The sequence below is a fragment of the Calypte anna genome, chromosome 4B (assembly GCF_003957555.1).
Source record: "Calypte anna isolate BGI_N300 chromosome 4B, bCalAnn1_v1.p, whole genome shotgun sequence".
Classification (NCBI taxonomy): Eukaryota; Metazoa; Chordata; class Aves; order Apodiformes; family Trochilidae; genus Calypte; species Calypte anna.
This window is the reverse complement of record NC_044249.1, coordinates 10,963,876-10,979,228: the sequence shown is the minus strand read 5'-3', so window position 1 is coordinate 10,979,228 and position 15,353 is coordinate 10,963,876. Positions and strand designations below refer to the sequence as shown.

Genomic DNA, 15,353 nt, shown 5'->3' with positions numbered 1-15,353 from the left:
TGGAGTATAATGACATGGAATTAATATTCCAACTTGTAGCTTTACCTTCTTTCCCTAGATGGTCCACTTTGCTCAGGCCAAGCTGGAATGTGCTCAGCTACTTGTCAGTGCAGTTAGTTAGAACACTGTCACAGATGATGCACAGTGTTCAATTAGAGTAATAGCCAAGGAACCACTAGCATCTGACAAATATCAAGAGCAGGCACTGATTACAAGCTAACTATTATAATTTCTGTGTTCTTGGGACAAACCTGTTCACCGTACCTGATTACGCCTGTTCTCAAGCAAAGATGTCTCATACAGCTGGGCATTGTGAAGAACAATTCCACAAAATGCCAAATATGCAGCAAAATCCTGAAGACAAATGAATATCAACACCGCATGAATATAATGTGTTACAGTGTCTTAAGTCTTTTCAAAGATAAGCTACTGCAATTCTTTTCACCTTGAAGCATTAATTGATTTTTTAAAGAGATTTTTGGCAACCACATATTCATGGTTGGTTTTTTGGTTTTTTTTCAGTTACTCATGATTTGTTATTTCCTCAGAAATATCTTCTCCCTTTTTTAAACAAATGATCTTATTTTTTTTCTGGTAAAAGTGCTATTGATGTAAGCAGCAAGTCAGAGGAATCAACTGATTTTGAATCAATGTATATTTCATTTAGAAAAACAGTGCAGGCAAGCAGCCTCTTTTATTCTAGGTAATTCAGTCTCTCGGAAAGTGGAAATAAAATTCTGCAAATATAGTAAAACCACATTTTTTTCCCTTTCAGAAGGGGATTAACTCTGATATCCTGCAGATATTTAGTATGCAGTTTGTTTTAATGGGGAAGTTTTCAAAGTGAAAGGGTGAGTTCTGATTTCCTTATTTCTAACAGTTAAGTCAACTTCTTCAGCCTGAGTGCAGCCTGTTTTTTGCTATACCAATCTGAATGTGAAGTCTGGGAAATGTTTGGAAAGAAATGGTAGTATGAGAATTAGGATTTAAGATTCTATCTGCTCTACTGATTATCTTACATATTGTTCCTGATAATAGTAAAAAATAATAACATATCCATCCCCATTCCATTATGAAAATAGAATAGAAAATAAATTATTTTATACCTTTTCATCCTGTTCAGTGAAAGTGCCATCAATTCCAGATTTCTTATTGATTGCTTGAGCCACACCAACAACCTAGCGTATTCAAAATGGAGTAATTAAGAAATTTTTAGGAGTCTGTCACTGGATTCTATTTTCAGGAATATTTATAGAAGACAATAAATGATCATTACAGGTATTCATTTGGTTGCTGTAAGATATTTAAATATATTTTTTCCTAATTTTTCATATTACAAAGAGCTGAGCATGAGCCTGAATAGCCACAAAAATAAGTAGCATGAATCCTCAGTACTTTTATGAAGAGGGAGTAATGTGATCCAAAACTGATTACATAAATTAGAACAACCATCTCTCAGAAAGACAACAGTTTATACTTCTGCAGTCAGATGCCAGACCATCCAACAGCTCTCTCTAAAGTTCATCTGCTTGTGTATAGAGAAAATACCCTTCCTTCTACCTCTGACAAAATTCCAAAACATCACCTCATTGTCAGATCTCAAGTTTAGCTACAGTGATCTTTCTGCACTTTCTATCTGTCTGAATCTAGCCACATTAATCTTTCATCTACTGAAAGACACTATACAAAGATAGTATACAAAGTCATGACAGACTCAAATTTGTTATTCATTTTTAAAGGTAGGCTTTAACTAAGACCACATTAGACCAACACTGAGAAGTTATTTTGTTATGATTCAGCTGGTAGTTAGACTGTCCTCCTTGCCAAGATATGTTGATATCTCACCATTTTTAATTATTTTCCCTGTGGGGCAACACAGAAGGTAGGGAAGAACCCTGGCTTACAAAGAAGCTAAGCAAACAAAAAAAAAGCATTCACAGGTCCTGCAGAACATCTATGATGGATCTAAGAAGCAAACCCATATAACCTAATCAACATTAAAGACTCTCTCTTTAGTAGTTCTTTCTGCTCTTGGCACATGGCACAGTCCTAGCTTTCAAATGGAATATATATTAAGATCACCAACCAAGAGATTTCATAAGTTAGGGCCTCCCACACAAATAGATCAGTGCACAGGCAATAATAATGAGGGTTTACATGTGTTAGAAAAAAACTCTATGATGCACAAAATGAAGATATCAATAGACCGGTTCCATTTACTTCCTTTGTTGGCTTGTCTCCTCTGGATTTACGTGAAAGAAAACAGAATCTGTAGAATCATAGAATCATAGAATTGGCTGGGTTGGAAGGGACCTCTGAGATCATCGAGTCCAACCCTTTTACCACTGTTGCGGTTGCTAGACTATGGCACTGAGTGTCACATCCAGTCTCTTTTTAAATATCTCCAGGGATGGAGAATCCACTACTTCCCTGGGCAGCCCATTCCAATGCTTGATCACTCTCTCCGTAAAGAAATTATTTCTAATATTTAACCTAAATTTCCCCTGGCACAACTTAAGACCATGCCCTCTTGTCTTGTTGAAAGTCGTCTGGCAAAAGAGACCAACGTCCACCCGGTTACAACCTCCTTTCAGGTAGTTGTAGACAGCGATGAGGTCTCCCCTGAGCCTCCTCTTCTCCAGGCTGAACAGCCCCAGCTCTCTCAGCCTCTCCTCATAGGGTCTGTGCTCGAGTCCCTTCACCAGCCTGGTTGCCCTCCTTTGGACCTGCTCCAGGACCTTGATATCCTTCCTAAACTGGGGGGCCCAGAACTGGACACAGTACTTGAGGTGTGGCCTCACCAGGGCTGAATATAGGGGCAGAATCACTTCCTTGGACCTGCTGGCGACGCTGTTCCGGATACAGGCCAGGATGCCATTGGCCTTCTTGGCTACCTGGGCACACTGCTGGCTCCTGTTCAGCTTCCTGTCAATCCAGACTCCCAGGTCCCTTTCTGCCTGGCTGCTCTCCAGCCACTCTGTCCCCAGCCTGTAGCGCTGCATGGGGTTGTTGTGGCCAAATAATATTGTGGCCATAATAATATTGTTGCTGTGTAACAATAAACCAAGAGAGATTACACACTTAATTTGATTGTCACAAAGTTCTGTCTAAATTGTGTTAAATTTCATAGAATCATAGAAAGTTAGGGGTTGGAAGGGACCTCAAAAGATCATCTAGTTCAACTCCCTCTGCCAAAGCAGGATCATACAGGAACAGATCCAGGTGGGCTTTGAATGTCTCCCAGGAAGAAGACTCCACAACCTTTCTGGGCAGCCTGTTCCAGTGCTGTCAACCTCACAGTGAAAAAATTCTTCCTAATATTTATATGGAACAGCCTCTGCTGCAGTTTGTAACCGTTGCTCCTTGTCCTGGTCACCCCTGAGAAAAGCTTTACTCCATCCTCCAGATGATCATAATTTCAGATGATACTTTTTTTTTAGTATAGAAACAATCTGTGCTAAAATTTTATTTCAAGTTTCTGGACATAATTCCACGAATTGGGAGATTAAAACACGATTTCTTATAAACTTTTTATAAACTTCTTATTCCCTTTAAGGACAGTCAATTAACATACAGGCTACTGGTGCTTTTGTAACTTTCTGCATAGAGAGTAGTTATCTGCATAGAGAGTAGTATGATTTCTCCATGCAGGTTGTTGGTTTAGATTTTTTTAGATGTTAAATGAATGTGAGAGAATAACACACCCATTTAAGCATGATAATTTTGTTACTGCCAGTCTTTGTAGAGTTCAGTTCCGCATGCTGGTGAGAGCCTCCCAAGAAAACAGTCTGCCCTACAAACAGCAGAACTCTTTCTAAAAATGAAAGTGGAATTCAGATCTTTGCTTAATACTAATTCTAGTCTGTATTGCAGGCTCTCACTCTGACATTTGGGGAGAAATTGAATTGGGCAGTTGCTTTGGACTTACTCTTGCATACTCAACATAGATGCCTTCTCTGGTAATGTGGATCTATTTATCAGAGCCCAAGGAAAATGAGAATTTAAAGAGACCTTCATACAAGTCAGTATGAACAGAATGCGAGAACTTCTTAAAAAAAATTAATTCACTGGGATATTGTTAGTAGATTGATATTGATTAGTAGATTCCCCATTGCAGTAATTCTCACAGTGTACTGGCAGTGACCATTCTGTCCTGTAAACTAGTTTTAAACTTCTAGATTCTGCACTTACCCTTGCATTTCCATGCTTCTGCTACTCTGAGTCATAAATTAATCAGGTAATTTCCCAGCACACTAAAATTGGAAGGCATATAGAAGGAGAGACAGGATAATTTCTGTTGAGACACTTCTGAGTTTTATTGTCGATAAGGTAAAAATGAGAGGTTTTTTAACTGTAATGCTCTGTAATTCCATTAAAAAAGGCTCTTTATTTTTATTATTAGACTACACATTTTTATTATTAGACTACACATTAATCATGCATACTTTGGTTCTCTAGTAAATCAAATTGTTACTATAATGACACATAAACCTTTCCTAGATTATAGGACTTCACAGCCTTAGCCTTTTCCTAATGTAATCCTGTATGTTTCCACTGCTTTTGACACTGTGCAAATTATTACTTATCTGACATCAGGCTTAAAAGAATAAGACAAAGTACAGTTTCCTTGATTTGTGAAGTAAAACATTTTCTGACTCTTGGTGAGTAATTACAGGTTTCTGTACTTGATATGAAGACTGGGAGTTATAAAGTGATGAACCTAGTGCTGTTTGTTGTTCATCAGGATGGATGAAAAAGGTAAAAAAGTAGATGACCTTCTGAGGAAGGTGCCAAGTGGAGGGTGGTGACAATTATGTCTGAGCCGTTGCTTATATTGGTATCCAGAAATAAAGACCAGGGTTCATGGTATCAAACCATCAGCAGCACTTGGAATGGATTTTAATTAAGGCAGAGCTGAAAGAGAGGAGTAGTGCCAGAGCAAGGGGTAGGAGAGGGAGGTGGCAGACCAGGAGGAGCAGGAAGTAAGTTATTAAAACCCTGCAATTCCTTACAGTTAGACCATTCATCTATTTAAGTGTCTGTATCTCATCTTCTGCTCATCTCAATAAGTCTGCCCTACAGTAAACTCAGAGGCTAGAATGTGCTCCCAGTGATGGAGCCTGCCTTGCCGATTACAATAATATGAAAGAATATGTGGTCAGAAGCCACATATACTCAAATATAGCCACAAATATACTCAAAGCTTTTGATTCTTTTCAGATTTTTTGGCACACACAACAAATGACTGACAAATCTCCAAAGAACTTGCTTTGTTTGAGATCCAAGTTTTGTTAAGACCAATGCAAGGTGTTAATGACAGTATGTTTTTCAGCTTGCTTTTTTGGCATAAACAGTACCAGGAGAAAATTGTGCTGTGTGCATGTTTCAAAAGTTGCAGTTAGCAGTTAATTGCTAAATTTAAACTTGCTGAACTGATGAAAGGAATGAAGTTTTACTTTTTGTAATGGAAAAGAAGAAAATTTACTATCTCTCAGTCTTGTGTTCCCAAAATACTGATGTTACAAATAAGGTCATTGTTCTGTGTCATGAATCACTGCCAAATGTGGGCTCAAAAATGTCTGTCTGAAATAAAGCTTAACTGTCTGCTCCATTCCATACAACCCAGTTTTACCAACAGTCAGCCTCTCATTTACTTCACTGAGGAATATTCCTTATCCAGAGAACTTTCTTACTGTAATAACAATGTACAACTAGCCTTATGTATTTCCATAGCAGACTTTGAATACTAAGCAAATACTTTAACAAGTCAATATGTTTTTATGTTAACCTACATGTGCGGAGATTAATGGTTAGGCCTTTTCTCATACCACTATCTTCTGTGGGTATTTATTTAATTTCTTTTAATTTTTTTCAGTGTTGATCCAGCATGAGCTAAGACAACTTTAATGAAGTCAGGGGATTTTTAAGGCATCCGAAAGGTGAGTACTTTCATTTTGTGTAAACACATCTCCTCCATAAAAAGGAAGTCTGTGGTACTTTAAAAAGTTGTAAGGAAACAGTAAAAGGACCATATTAATATAGCAGGAAGATTTATTTAGATTCCCTTTACTAGCACTGTAAGTTTCTGTTACATTAACAAAGGCATGTGTTCTAAGAGAAATGGTTATTTTTATATCTTTGTTAAAGTTTGTAAGGTTCCAATAAAAGGTTTTAATTGAAGAGGGAGGAATTAATGAGCAGAATAAACCTGATAAAAATTAATGGTTGTTTTGATAATGATAAAAATACTGTGCAGATGCAAACCTGTTGTTTTTTCAGTGGTATTCTAAGCTTTTAAAGACAACCTTGTAGTATGTGCCATTTTTTTCATACAAAATAAACAGTCCTAAGAATTAAACTAGTCCTAATTCTGGTCTCATTTACATCGGTAAAAAATTCAGTGAATTTCACTAAGATCTGTAGAATATGGTGTAGAGACAGTAATGAGAAAAACCTCAAATTGATACTATTTAGCCTTCAGAGTCTTGCCTGCAACCAGGTAATTAGGGTAAGATGTAGGAAATTCCAGGGCATCTGCTTCTGTCACTAAAGTAATTATGTAATTAGGACAAAAATAAATCATGGTATCATTTTAGGACATGGAGAACATATGCCTCCATTTTAGAGAATACTAAGCACAGTATGAAACCCAAATACTCATTTTAAAAACTTATTGTAAACAAATCTGAAGTACCAATAAGCCTGATCTATGATCTCCAGGTGGTAGTTATGTTCACACCAGCAGAAAAATTGAATCAAATGTGACTATCTGCTCTGAACTCAGCTATACAAAGAACCTTTTCAGATAACAGGTGGACAAAAGTGTGAAATCTTTGTGGTGATAAACAAGACATATCTGAGGTAAACAATTCTCTGTAAAGCTTGGAGAACACTGTAAAAAATGTCAGTCCTCTCAAACACTTGTTCATGAAACCACTGTTCCAGTCTAACAGAAAGGTGTTTTTTCAATTACTTAGGCACAATATTTTATGTGTCTTTAATTCTCTAACAGCCAGGCACTAGGTGAATTTTTTTGAAATCTAAGTCCTGTCACAATAAAGCAAAGATATATGTATGACTTCTTGTCAGTCTCCTACTTTGCCTACAGACATCTCCTGTATATTTCTTTATCACCTGAAATAAAACAAGTATGGAAAACAAGGGTTAAAAAGAGCTATAAATGGCATGACCCCTAGAAAAGCTCCAGTTAGTACTCTGAACGGAAGAAAACCAAGATTAAGGGACAGAAAAGACTGAAGTATTTAGTATCTGCTTATGCTTAGATACCTGTGAGGTTATGGCCTAATCCCTCAAGTAGCCAGTGAGCACCGACTAGGCAGGTGAGATTATAGAACTATACAGGCAGCTTTTGCCCTTTTTCATTGGTCCTTACTCAGTTGACTTTAAAAATATAATCAATATAAGATCCTCATGATAGATTTTTTTTAAAATTACTTTGCCGGCACCTGCAGAAAAGTGATATTACACCAAAGACTGCTAATAGGAAGAGGGAAATTCAGCTTCTATCTCATTTTAAATATGGGAACATACCCTTTTGAGAAGACAGACTAAGTGGGTTTTGCCTAAGTTTGCTTTCCTGGTCTTGTAGAGGTTTGATTCAGATTTAGAAAATTATCCTGCAGGGACACAGTTTTATTTACAGATTTTTAATCGATAAAACTTTCATTCACTCCTTTATCATTTATGCTAGCAGTAGCCTGCATGATTTTCAGCAGTCTAGCTACTATTACAAGTCAACTGAAAATTGACGCTGAAAATCTTCCCAAGAAGAAAAATTACTGATCTCCATAATCCTGCAGCAAGACTGCTGCTGGAATTTGAGTTAGTTTGTTTAAAGTTAGTTTGGCTAGATCTATACTATACAGCAGTGACTAGGATGGTGCTTCAAGTGTTCACTGGGGGAGAAAATAACTTGGCTGGCTAACAGAAAAGTATCTGACCACATTTTAGACAATGAAATTCAAGAGTTATTCTCAAAGGCTGATTCATTTTCTTTGCTCTATGTCCTGTCACTGGGATGCTCTTCCCAACAACAAACTAAAAATTGAAAAGAGTGTTACCAGAATAAAGCATTTCCCTAGCCAATTAGTAAGAAGTTCAGTCTTACATATTCAAGGTCTGGGAAATGGGTCTTTGTTAAGTCAGCTAAAAGTTCCTACCTACAGAAATACTACAGATTTTAGTAGAAATTAAGCCGAAGGAGAATTTTAAGGAAATTATTTTGCACAGCTGAAAGGAAAAAAAAAACAAAAACAGAATTCAGTGAAAACTATGTGATTCCTGTAGATGTTATATAGCAACTATGATGACTTCATGCATCAGAGACCACTCAGTCTACATGCAGTCCAAACCAGTTAGAGAGCTGTACAGAGTCTTTTATCAGTTCTGGGTAACTCCACAAGTTGGATTAAGTTAAAGGCTTCTATTGCCTATTCAGTTCTGTCAAATTTTGTCAAAATGTAGATGTTTAAAAAACATCTACAAAACCAGATGGAAAAATCTGAGGTGATAATTATTTGCAACAGCATCTGTAGTCCTTTTTCTGGCGGTCTAAACCCAAGGACAAACAAAACCAGAAGAAAGTGCTACTGCACTTACTGATAATGGGAGGTCTAGAAGGTAAATAAGTACAGTATGAAGCTTCTGAAAAATTAAAGGTTTAAGGGCACACCAAGAAAGAAAAGCTTCTTTTTGAGGTACACAATGCTGAACTCCCAAAACATGAGGTTTTCTTCAAGTAGTGGTAAAACCTTGTCTCTGTATAAACCCTGGAGCACTGAAATGGTTGGCATTAATAGCTACCACTAAAACCTGAGGCCAGCAAAACCAGTTTCCTCTTGAAAAAGAAATAACCATATTAACTCTGTGGTAAAAGCTGGCTAATACTACCTTTTCATTGATGGGTTTTGTACTAGTAAGAATAAAAATTTGGTCTGTTTTGAAGATTTTTAATGTGTTCCAATACAGATCAGTATTCCAAGTAGCAAGTCTTAATACTGATGCCTACTCTTAAAGAAAAAATCACCAGAAGAGAAAATCCTTCAGAATCAAAATGGAATCCTTTCTATGGCTTTGCATTTACCTTGTGGCAAATTCAAATGTGATTATGTGATTAAATGATTTGACATAGAACCATTCTGGTTTTAAGTAGAATGCAATTCAATTTACTCAAGGCCCTTCTTCCTCCTTGTCTCCTTCACTGGTGATAACCAGCAAATGATAGAGCCTTGCATGGCAGAAAACATCATGTGGCCATACTTTTGGCATGTGATGGGGTGGAAAGAATTTCATTTTACTTATTTGAGATTGTATAGCAAGGATTTACAGATATCAGAACTTTATTCAACGCCCCTGAAGTCAGATGCAAAGCTTGGTCAGTTTGTATTTTTAATTCTTCATAGCAAAATGAGAACTTTGCCTAAAGCAAGCATCTGTGATCTGATGTTGAAGGACAGGATCAGCAGAATTTTCTGCATCTGAAATGCAATGTTTCTGTGGCATTTCTGTCAACAGAAATAGGTTGAGTAGGAGATTAAGAAAAGTTCTTTTACTATTAACTGAACAGAATTGCGTTTTTCATGCCCATCTGTGCCGAGGTGAAGTCCCTTTATTGCTCTACATTTTTTCTCCTCATCATTACTAGATCCTGGGTCTTTTTTAGGAGCTCTTCTATAAATTAAATGGTTTTCTATTCTTTTCATCTATGGAATTTCTTACTAGCTGTTATTTTTAAGTGAGACTTCAATTTCTCATGTGCCTCATGGAAATACAGACAAATGTGGAAAAACATCTACGGGAAAAATCCCCATATTTCAGCAGGCCCAGAGGATTTAACAGTCAGCATGGGATTTTTTTTCCCTCTCAATTACTGACTCTTTTGTTTTAAAAAAATAGTACTAATACTAAACAAACAAACAAAAAACCTACAGTTGGATCTGTTTCTCAGTGTTTATTTTTGAGTGTCTTCCAAAACCGGTTTTTGACTGCAGTTGCTGACATCCAGGTCTAAGGCAGCATTCACTAGCCTCAATATTACCAGAGGGACTTTGGGGATCTTTTAATGTGTGGGGGGAGTTGTGTTGTTCTTTGTTTGGGGGTTTTTTTTGGTTGGTTGGTTGTTTTGTTTGTTTTTGGGGGGAGGGTTTTCTTGTTGGTTTTTTTGTTTGGTTGGTTTGGTTCCGTTTTTTTCAGGGGGTGGACCCATACACCCAGTCTGGTTTTGGTGTTTTGGGTATGCTGCTCAGAAAAAGCAGCATAATGCAAATAACAAATTAAGGACTCGTTCAGTGAGTCTGGGATCTGTTCAGAAACATATCGGCCATGTGTTACGGTGAGAGGGATAAAAACTTCCTGGTAGAGACTTTAAAACAGAAAAAAAATTTAAAATGCCAGCCTTTTCTAGAAGAAATTGTATAGTTTAGCCCCTATGAATAATTGCATATGAGTAAGTGTTTGAAGAGTCTCTTCAAATTTCAGGTTGGCTGAACTTTTCAAAATAAACAAGTTCCTGCTTCATTTCCACTTGCTGATGAACTCAGGGGTAGAAAGCTAGCTGAAGACATGGCCAATTGCAGGTTTATTCAGCCTGTAAGTCATGGTGTATTGGACTAGCAGACTACAGCTCTATTCCTTCCCCCACCTCCTACGAGGACCTGGTGGGAAGTAAGCACTTTCACGCTCCTTGGCCAGCAAGATTTTGTTATTAATTTCTGATGCAAATTACATAGAGCACATAATTTTTTCCATTCAACAAAATGACAATAGGATGGTTTGGGTGACATTTAAAGTCTTGCAGTAGTCTGACATAGACTGCTGGTCCCTAATAGCTCTTCACACATCTGCTTTTCATATCAGCTGGCCCAGGGCCAGCAGTGGCTGCTGTCAGTTAGAAGGGGGAAGGCCTTCAAGCAGGAGTAGGAGTAGAAGATGATCAAATGGTGTCCTTGGAAGAACTGGAAGAAGTATTTTAAGCCAAAATTAGGAGGAGGTAAAGAAAGCAAATCCTAGCTGACCATCTGGGCCAACTAGAGGAGGATTCAACAACTGAGTTAAATCAAGAGTTTAATCAATTTACTTAATGAAAAAAAGGTTCAGTGCAGTAGGAGCCGGTGACACAATCCATAAGAGGAGTAAAAGATGAAATAACAAGAAAAATAAGATATGATGCTTTTAAACCAGTGTTCGCAGTATTTCTTTTTGGAGTTTGAGCTTTCTGGAAGCAAACTATAAATACTCTGAAAAATAAAACAATTACAGGACAGAAAATCTCTATCTTAAAGCTCTAACACAGAGTCTCACGGTTTGTGACTATTCTAAGAACTGGTGATGTTGCTGAAGGCTACTGCATTCAGGATCAAAAAAATCCAAACTTACTTTACTTACTATGTAAGTAAAACAATGGACCTCATTTTTTTTCCATTCAGTGGCTTTCACTGACATTACTGAATTCACACTCCAACTTCTCCATGCAAGAAGACATCATTAGTCCATAACAAGAATTCTCCCTACTTCATTAGCATCAGATAGGAAGACAGAACTTCTGTGAGAGGTAGCATAGAGGAAAAATAAGTGCAGGAGTTCAATGAGCAGATTCAAATTGTTCTAAATTAGGAGTGATTTCATTTGTATGATTCATGGATGATTTTCTGAATCACACTGACATGTTTTTCAGTGCCTGATGTTAAGGACTTAATGTATTTCTTAATTTATTATTTATAAGCTGAATTAATAGCATGTAAAAAGACAGCCTTTCAGATTACACTAAAACCCAATTTGTGTCCTCTGAAGAAAATAATATAGATACAAGCTAAGTTCAAGTACAGTAACACTTAATTTCAATCTGAGTGTGTACTTAGACCAGTAAGTGTGTACACTTAAATGCTGAGAGATCCTTGGTACATCAACTTGGGAACAGCACTTCTGGAGTTAAATATATATATCCTACTCCTACATCTGGGATTAAACTCTTCCTGACTATTCCTTTTGGTTTACATTAGTGAACCTAGATAAGATAAAATTGAAGTCCAAAAAAAACATAAGCAGTCTTTTTTTAAAGAGATGGTTTTATATTGTAAGACAGTGACTGTCAGCTAATGAAGCTTAAAGCGTTAGCATAGCTGAAAACTGTAACTTACTTCTTCCCTGTGATTCTTTATTGGCATACAGAGAATACTCTGAGTCTTATACCCTGTGATCTGGTCAACTTCTGCATTGAATCTTGGGTCCTAGCAAAAAAAAAAAACCAAAAAAACAAACAATTACTTGACTATTTTCCTAAAGACCAGTTCTTCTTTCCTGGCTTAAAGGTTAAGAAAAGTACTATATTTGACTTAACTGTTACACAGGATAACAAAGGTTCCATAACTAGCTAATAATTATATAATGTTACTGTCTGTGTGTTAGCCTTTATTAATTAGTTATTTAAAATTTAAATAATGAGTTATGTTTTCCATAAAGCCTAAAATCACAGCACAAAATCAACTTATCTGAAAATGCTGAAGAGATGCCCTCTCCCAGTGCTGGATTCCTTTCCTTTTTAAATTTGGCTTGTTTTAACTGAAATTGCAAAGTATAATTTTTATTTGGGAGACTCCGATATAGTTCAAACCTTCATCCTATTCTTGTTCGTTCAGGTCCTACCATTTGTGCCTCAGGTATGATAATAATTCTCCAAAGTTCTGCAGACAATTACACTCAGAGTTTCATTCATTTCAGTTTAGAAGTATCCTATGTCCTTACACAAGCAGAATTGTAAACATTCAGGTGTTCAAAGCCAGAAATGCAAATACTGTTGTGCACATAGCTGGTTAAGATGGGACTGATATCTGATGCTACTGTCAGACTCAAATTATTTCAATGTTAGTATTCCATTAGCATTCGTCATAGCTAAATGTATCTATATATGTATGGATTTGTTATACATGTATTATAACCGCAAATATGGTGTCACGTTTGCATCTTGACTGGTTTAAGTCAATATAGCTTCATATCCATATACTAAAATGGCAGTATTACAAGAGCTGATAATATGGCTTTTTCTCTTTTCAAGCATTGTTCAAGATAAATTTTCTTACTTTACCTCATAGGCATTCTTGATGTTCAGAGGCTGTCCTATTGCTGCTACATGACCCACAATGCCCTTGTTCCACTCCAGGCGAATGCAATTGTTGGAAGCTTCTTCCAGAGTGGAGCCTTCTGCCACATCAAACAGCCTGCTTACAAGAAACTTCTCATTAGAGCTATCCTCACAGACCAAGAACAGGGAATAGCGATCAGCTGCTATAAGCTCATGGATATGCAGGAAAATTTTATGGCAAAGTGCCGTGACATCTAAGTGACTAGAAATATCTTTCACAAGTTCTAATAGTCTTGAGCACTGATCCCCTGCACTGGTCTCAATCCTTGGATATTGCAGAGGCATCTGCTCCTTCTTTTCAGACCCACAAACAAAGCTCACTGCTCCTACTGAGTCCTTGACAAAAATAGGCCTTAAGGGTCTGTCAAATTCAGAAGCAGAAATTTTCCTTGCTGGCGTCCCAGAGTTGGTGGTCTCAGGACAGGCAGGCTGGTGGCAAGTGCAGGATTCACTCTGGGATTTGGTTCCCTCCTTGCAGACAGGGATGGTATGAACTCTCTCAGCAAACCATGCATTAACCATTTCTCTGTAAAACAAAAATACGGTGAATGATGTAAGTTAGAAATCCTCAGGAACTTATCCATATTTGAAGGGACACCACAAAGAGGATACCTTTAAACTGTTTCATACAGTGGACTTGAATTCACATGTAGTGTATTTAATTCTTAAATTTATGCAGCAATTAACCCAGATTAAGCAGTATTGGTTTATGCCCCCCAAAAAAGAAAAAAACAACCAACCAAACAAAAAACCCTACTTCTGCCTAAAAGTAATATATGAATAGTGCAGAGGAAGAGAGTTTTGGCTGTGGCTTTTAGAATATAGAAGATCAGAAGTTTAGACCACAATTTTTGTGCTTGAAAAGTTCTGGTCCTTCCCATTCTTAAGATTTGGATTTCAGTATGTGTATACATTCATATGAGGACAAAACATTCTGGTTTAGTTCTGCTTTTCTAGACCTTTCCTGACTTTTAAAAATATAATTTTGAACTCTATTCCCTGTCAAACCACCTGAAGCTCCTCCCTATTGTTATGCTGCTTCTATATTATTTTTAAGTTAATCTCTCCCGCTCTTTCAGAGTTAGTGAAAAATCTTGTTTTGACTGAAAGCAGAGAAGTTTTGCTCAAAAACTGTCAGCAAGAAAATGAATATTTGTAATTCAGTGCCCTTCAAAATAATGAAAAGACAGTTTTCATGCATCTGTATTTCCTTCCCTTACAGATAATTCTAAATGTCTAACTCAACCCCAAAACTGTATTTTTGAAGAGTTTATAACTATTTTAAAATGTCATACATATCTAGAACTTAACTGTGTTTCTCATTAACTTAGCACTAAAACACCAAACATAACAGAGTTCTCCCTACTACAGCATATCTGGAATTATCCATAAGCACACACATCATCAATTAGATAAATATACTTTTTCTCATCATGATAATATTTTCTTTTGCAAAATCTGTCAATCTGTTGTTTGGTTGGTTTGGGGTTTTTTTGTTTTGCTTTTTTTGGGGGTGTGTGTGTGGTTTTTTTCTGGATTACGTAATGTAATCCTATGAAGAGCAAAAATCCTATTAAAAAGTATGATCTCTTGGAAACATTTTGTGGTGGTCATGTTTTAAATTTGGGATCTTTTTTATTTGCCTAGCAGACCACAGGAATTTTGAGCGTGAAGCTGAATGAAACCATGGAAATGAGTCAGGTTGGTAAGCTGCTCATTGGTTACATTCATAAGTATATTTTTTAAATGAAAAGCACAGGACACAGCATGTTTCCTTACAGAACTGCTTCATCTATAGTGTAGAATGTAGTAATGCAAATATAATTAACAACTAAGTCAAAGGAATGTAAGAAATTAAAATCTAAAGTTCAGCAATACTAGTTTTATTAGCAAGCAATCCACAGCAGGAAACTTACTTGTCTTCTAATAGGAAGGTCTGAAAGAGTTTTTCAGATTTTGCAATCACATATCATTTGGGGACTGCAACTGTAGGCAAGCATGCTATGAAAAACTGAACTAATTTAAGAAATAGTGTGAGTGTAAAAGGAACACCGGGGCAAAAAGAGACCCATTCCACTTAAGTGTAAGCTACCTGGTATTTTTTTTCCCCTTCAAAAAAACCTCTCTTACTGAGGTAAATATCACTCAATGTAGCACTGTAAAACTAAATTATCTTATTCACACCAATGCAACTCCA

At 36.8% G+C, this 15,353-nt stretch overlaps 1 protein-coding gene across 1 annotated transcript in view; it reads right to left on the bottom strand.

Moving 5' to 3' along the window:
- PDE5A (phosphodiesterase 5A) overlaps positions 1 to 15,353 on the bottom strand; it is a 56,239-nt gene that overhangs the window by 30,305 nt on the left and 10,581 nt on the right. Inside the window, exons 2-5 of the mRNA XM_008501804.2 lie at positions 13,100 to 13,682; positions 12,156 to 12,245; positions 1,107 to 1,178; positions 265 to 354 (exon numbers count right to left, since the gene is read on the bottom strand). Of these exons, the coding sequence (XP_008500026.2) occupies positions 265 to 354; positions 1,107 to 1,178; positions 12,156 to 12,245; positions 13,100 to 13,682 (835 nt within the window). The remainder of the gene's footprint in view (positions 1 to 264; positions 355 to 1,106; positions 1,179 to 12,155; positions 12,246 to 13,099; positions 13,683 to 15,353) is intronic.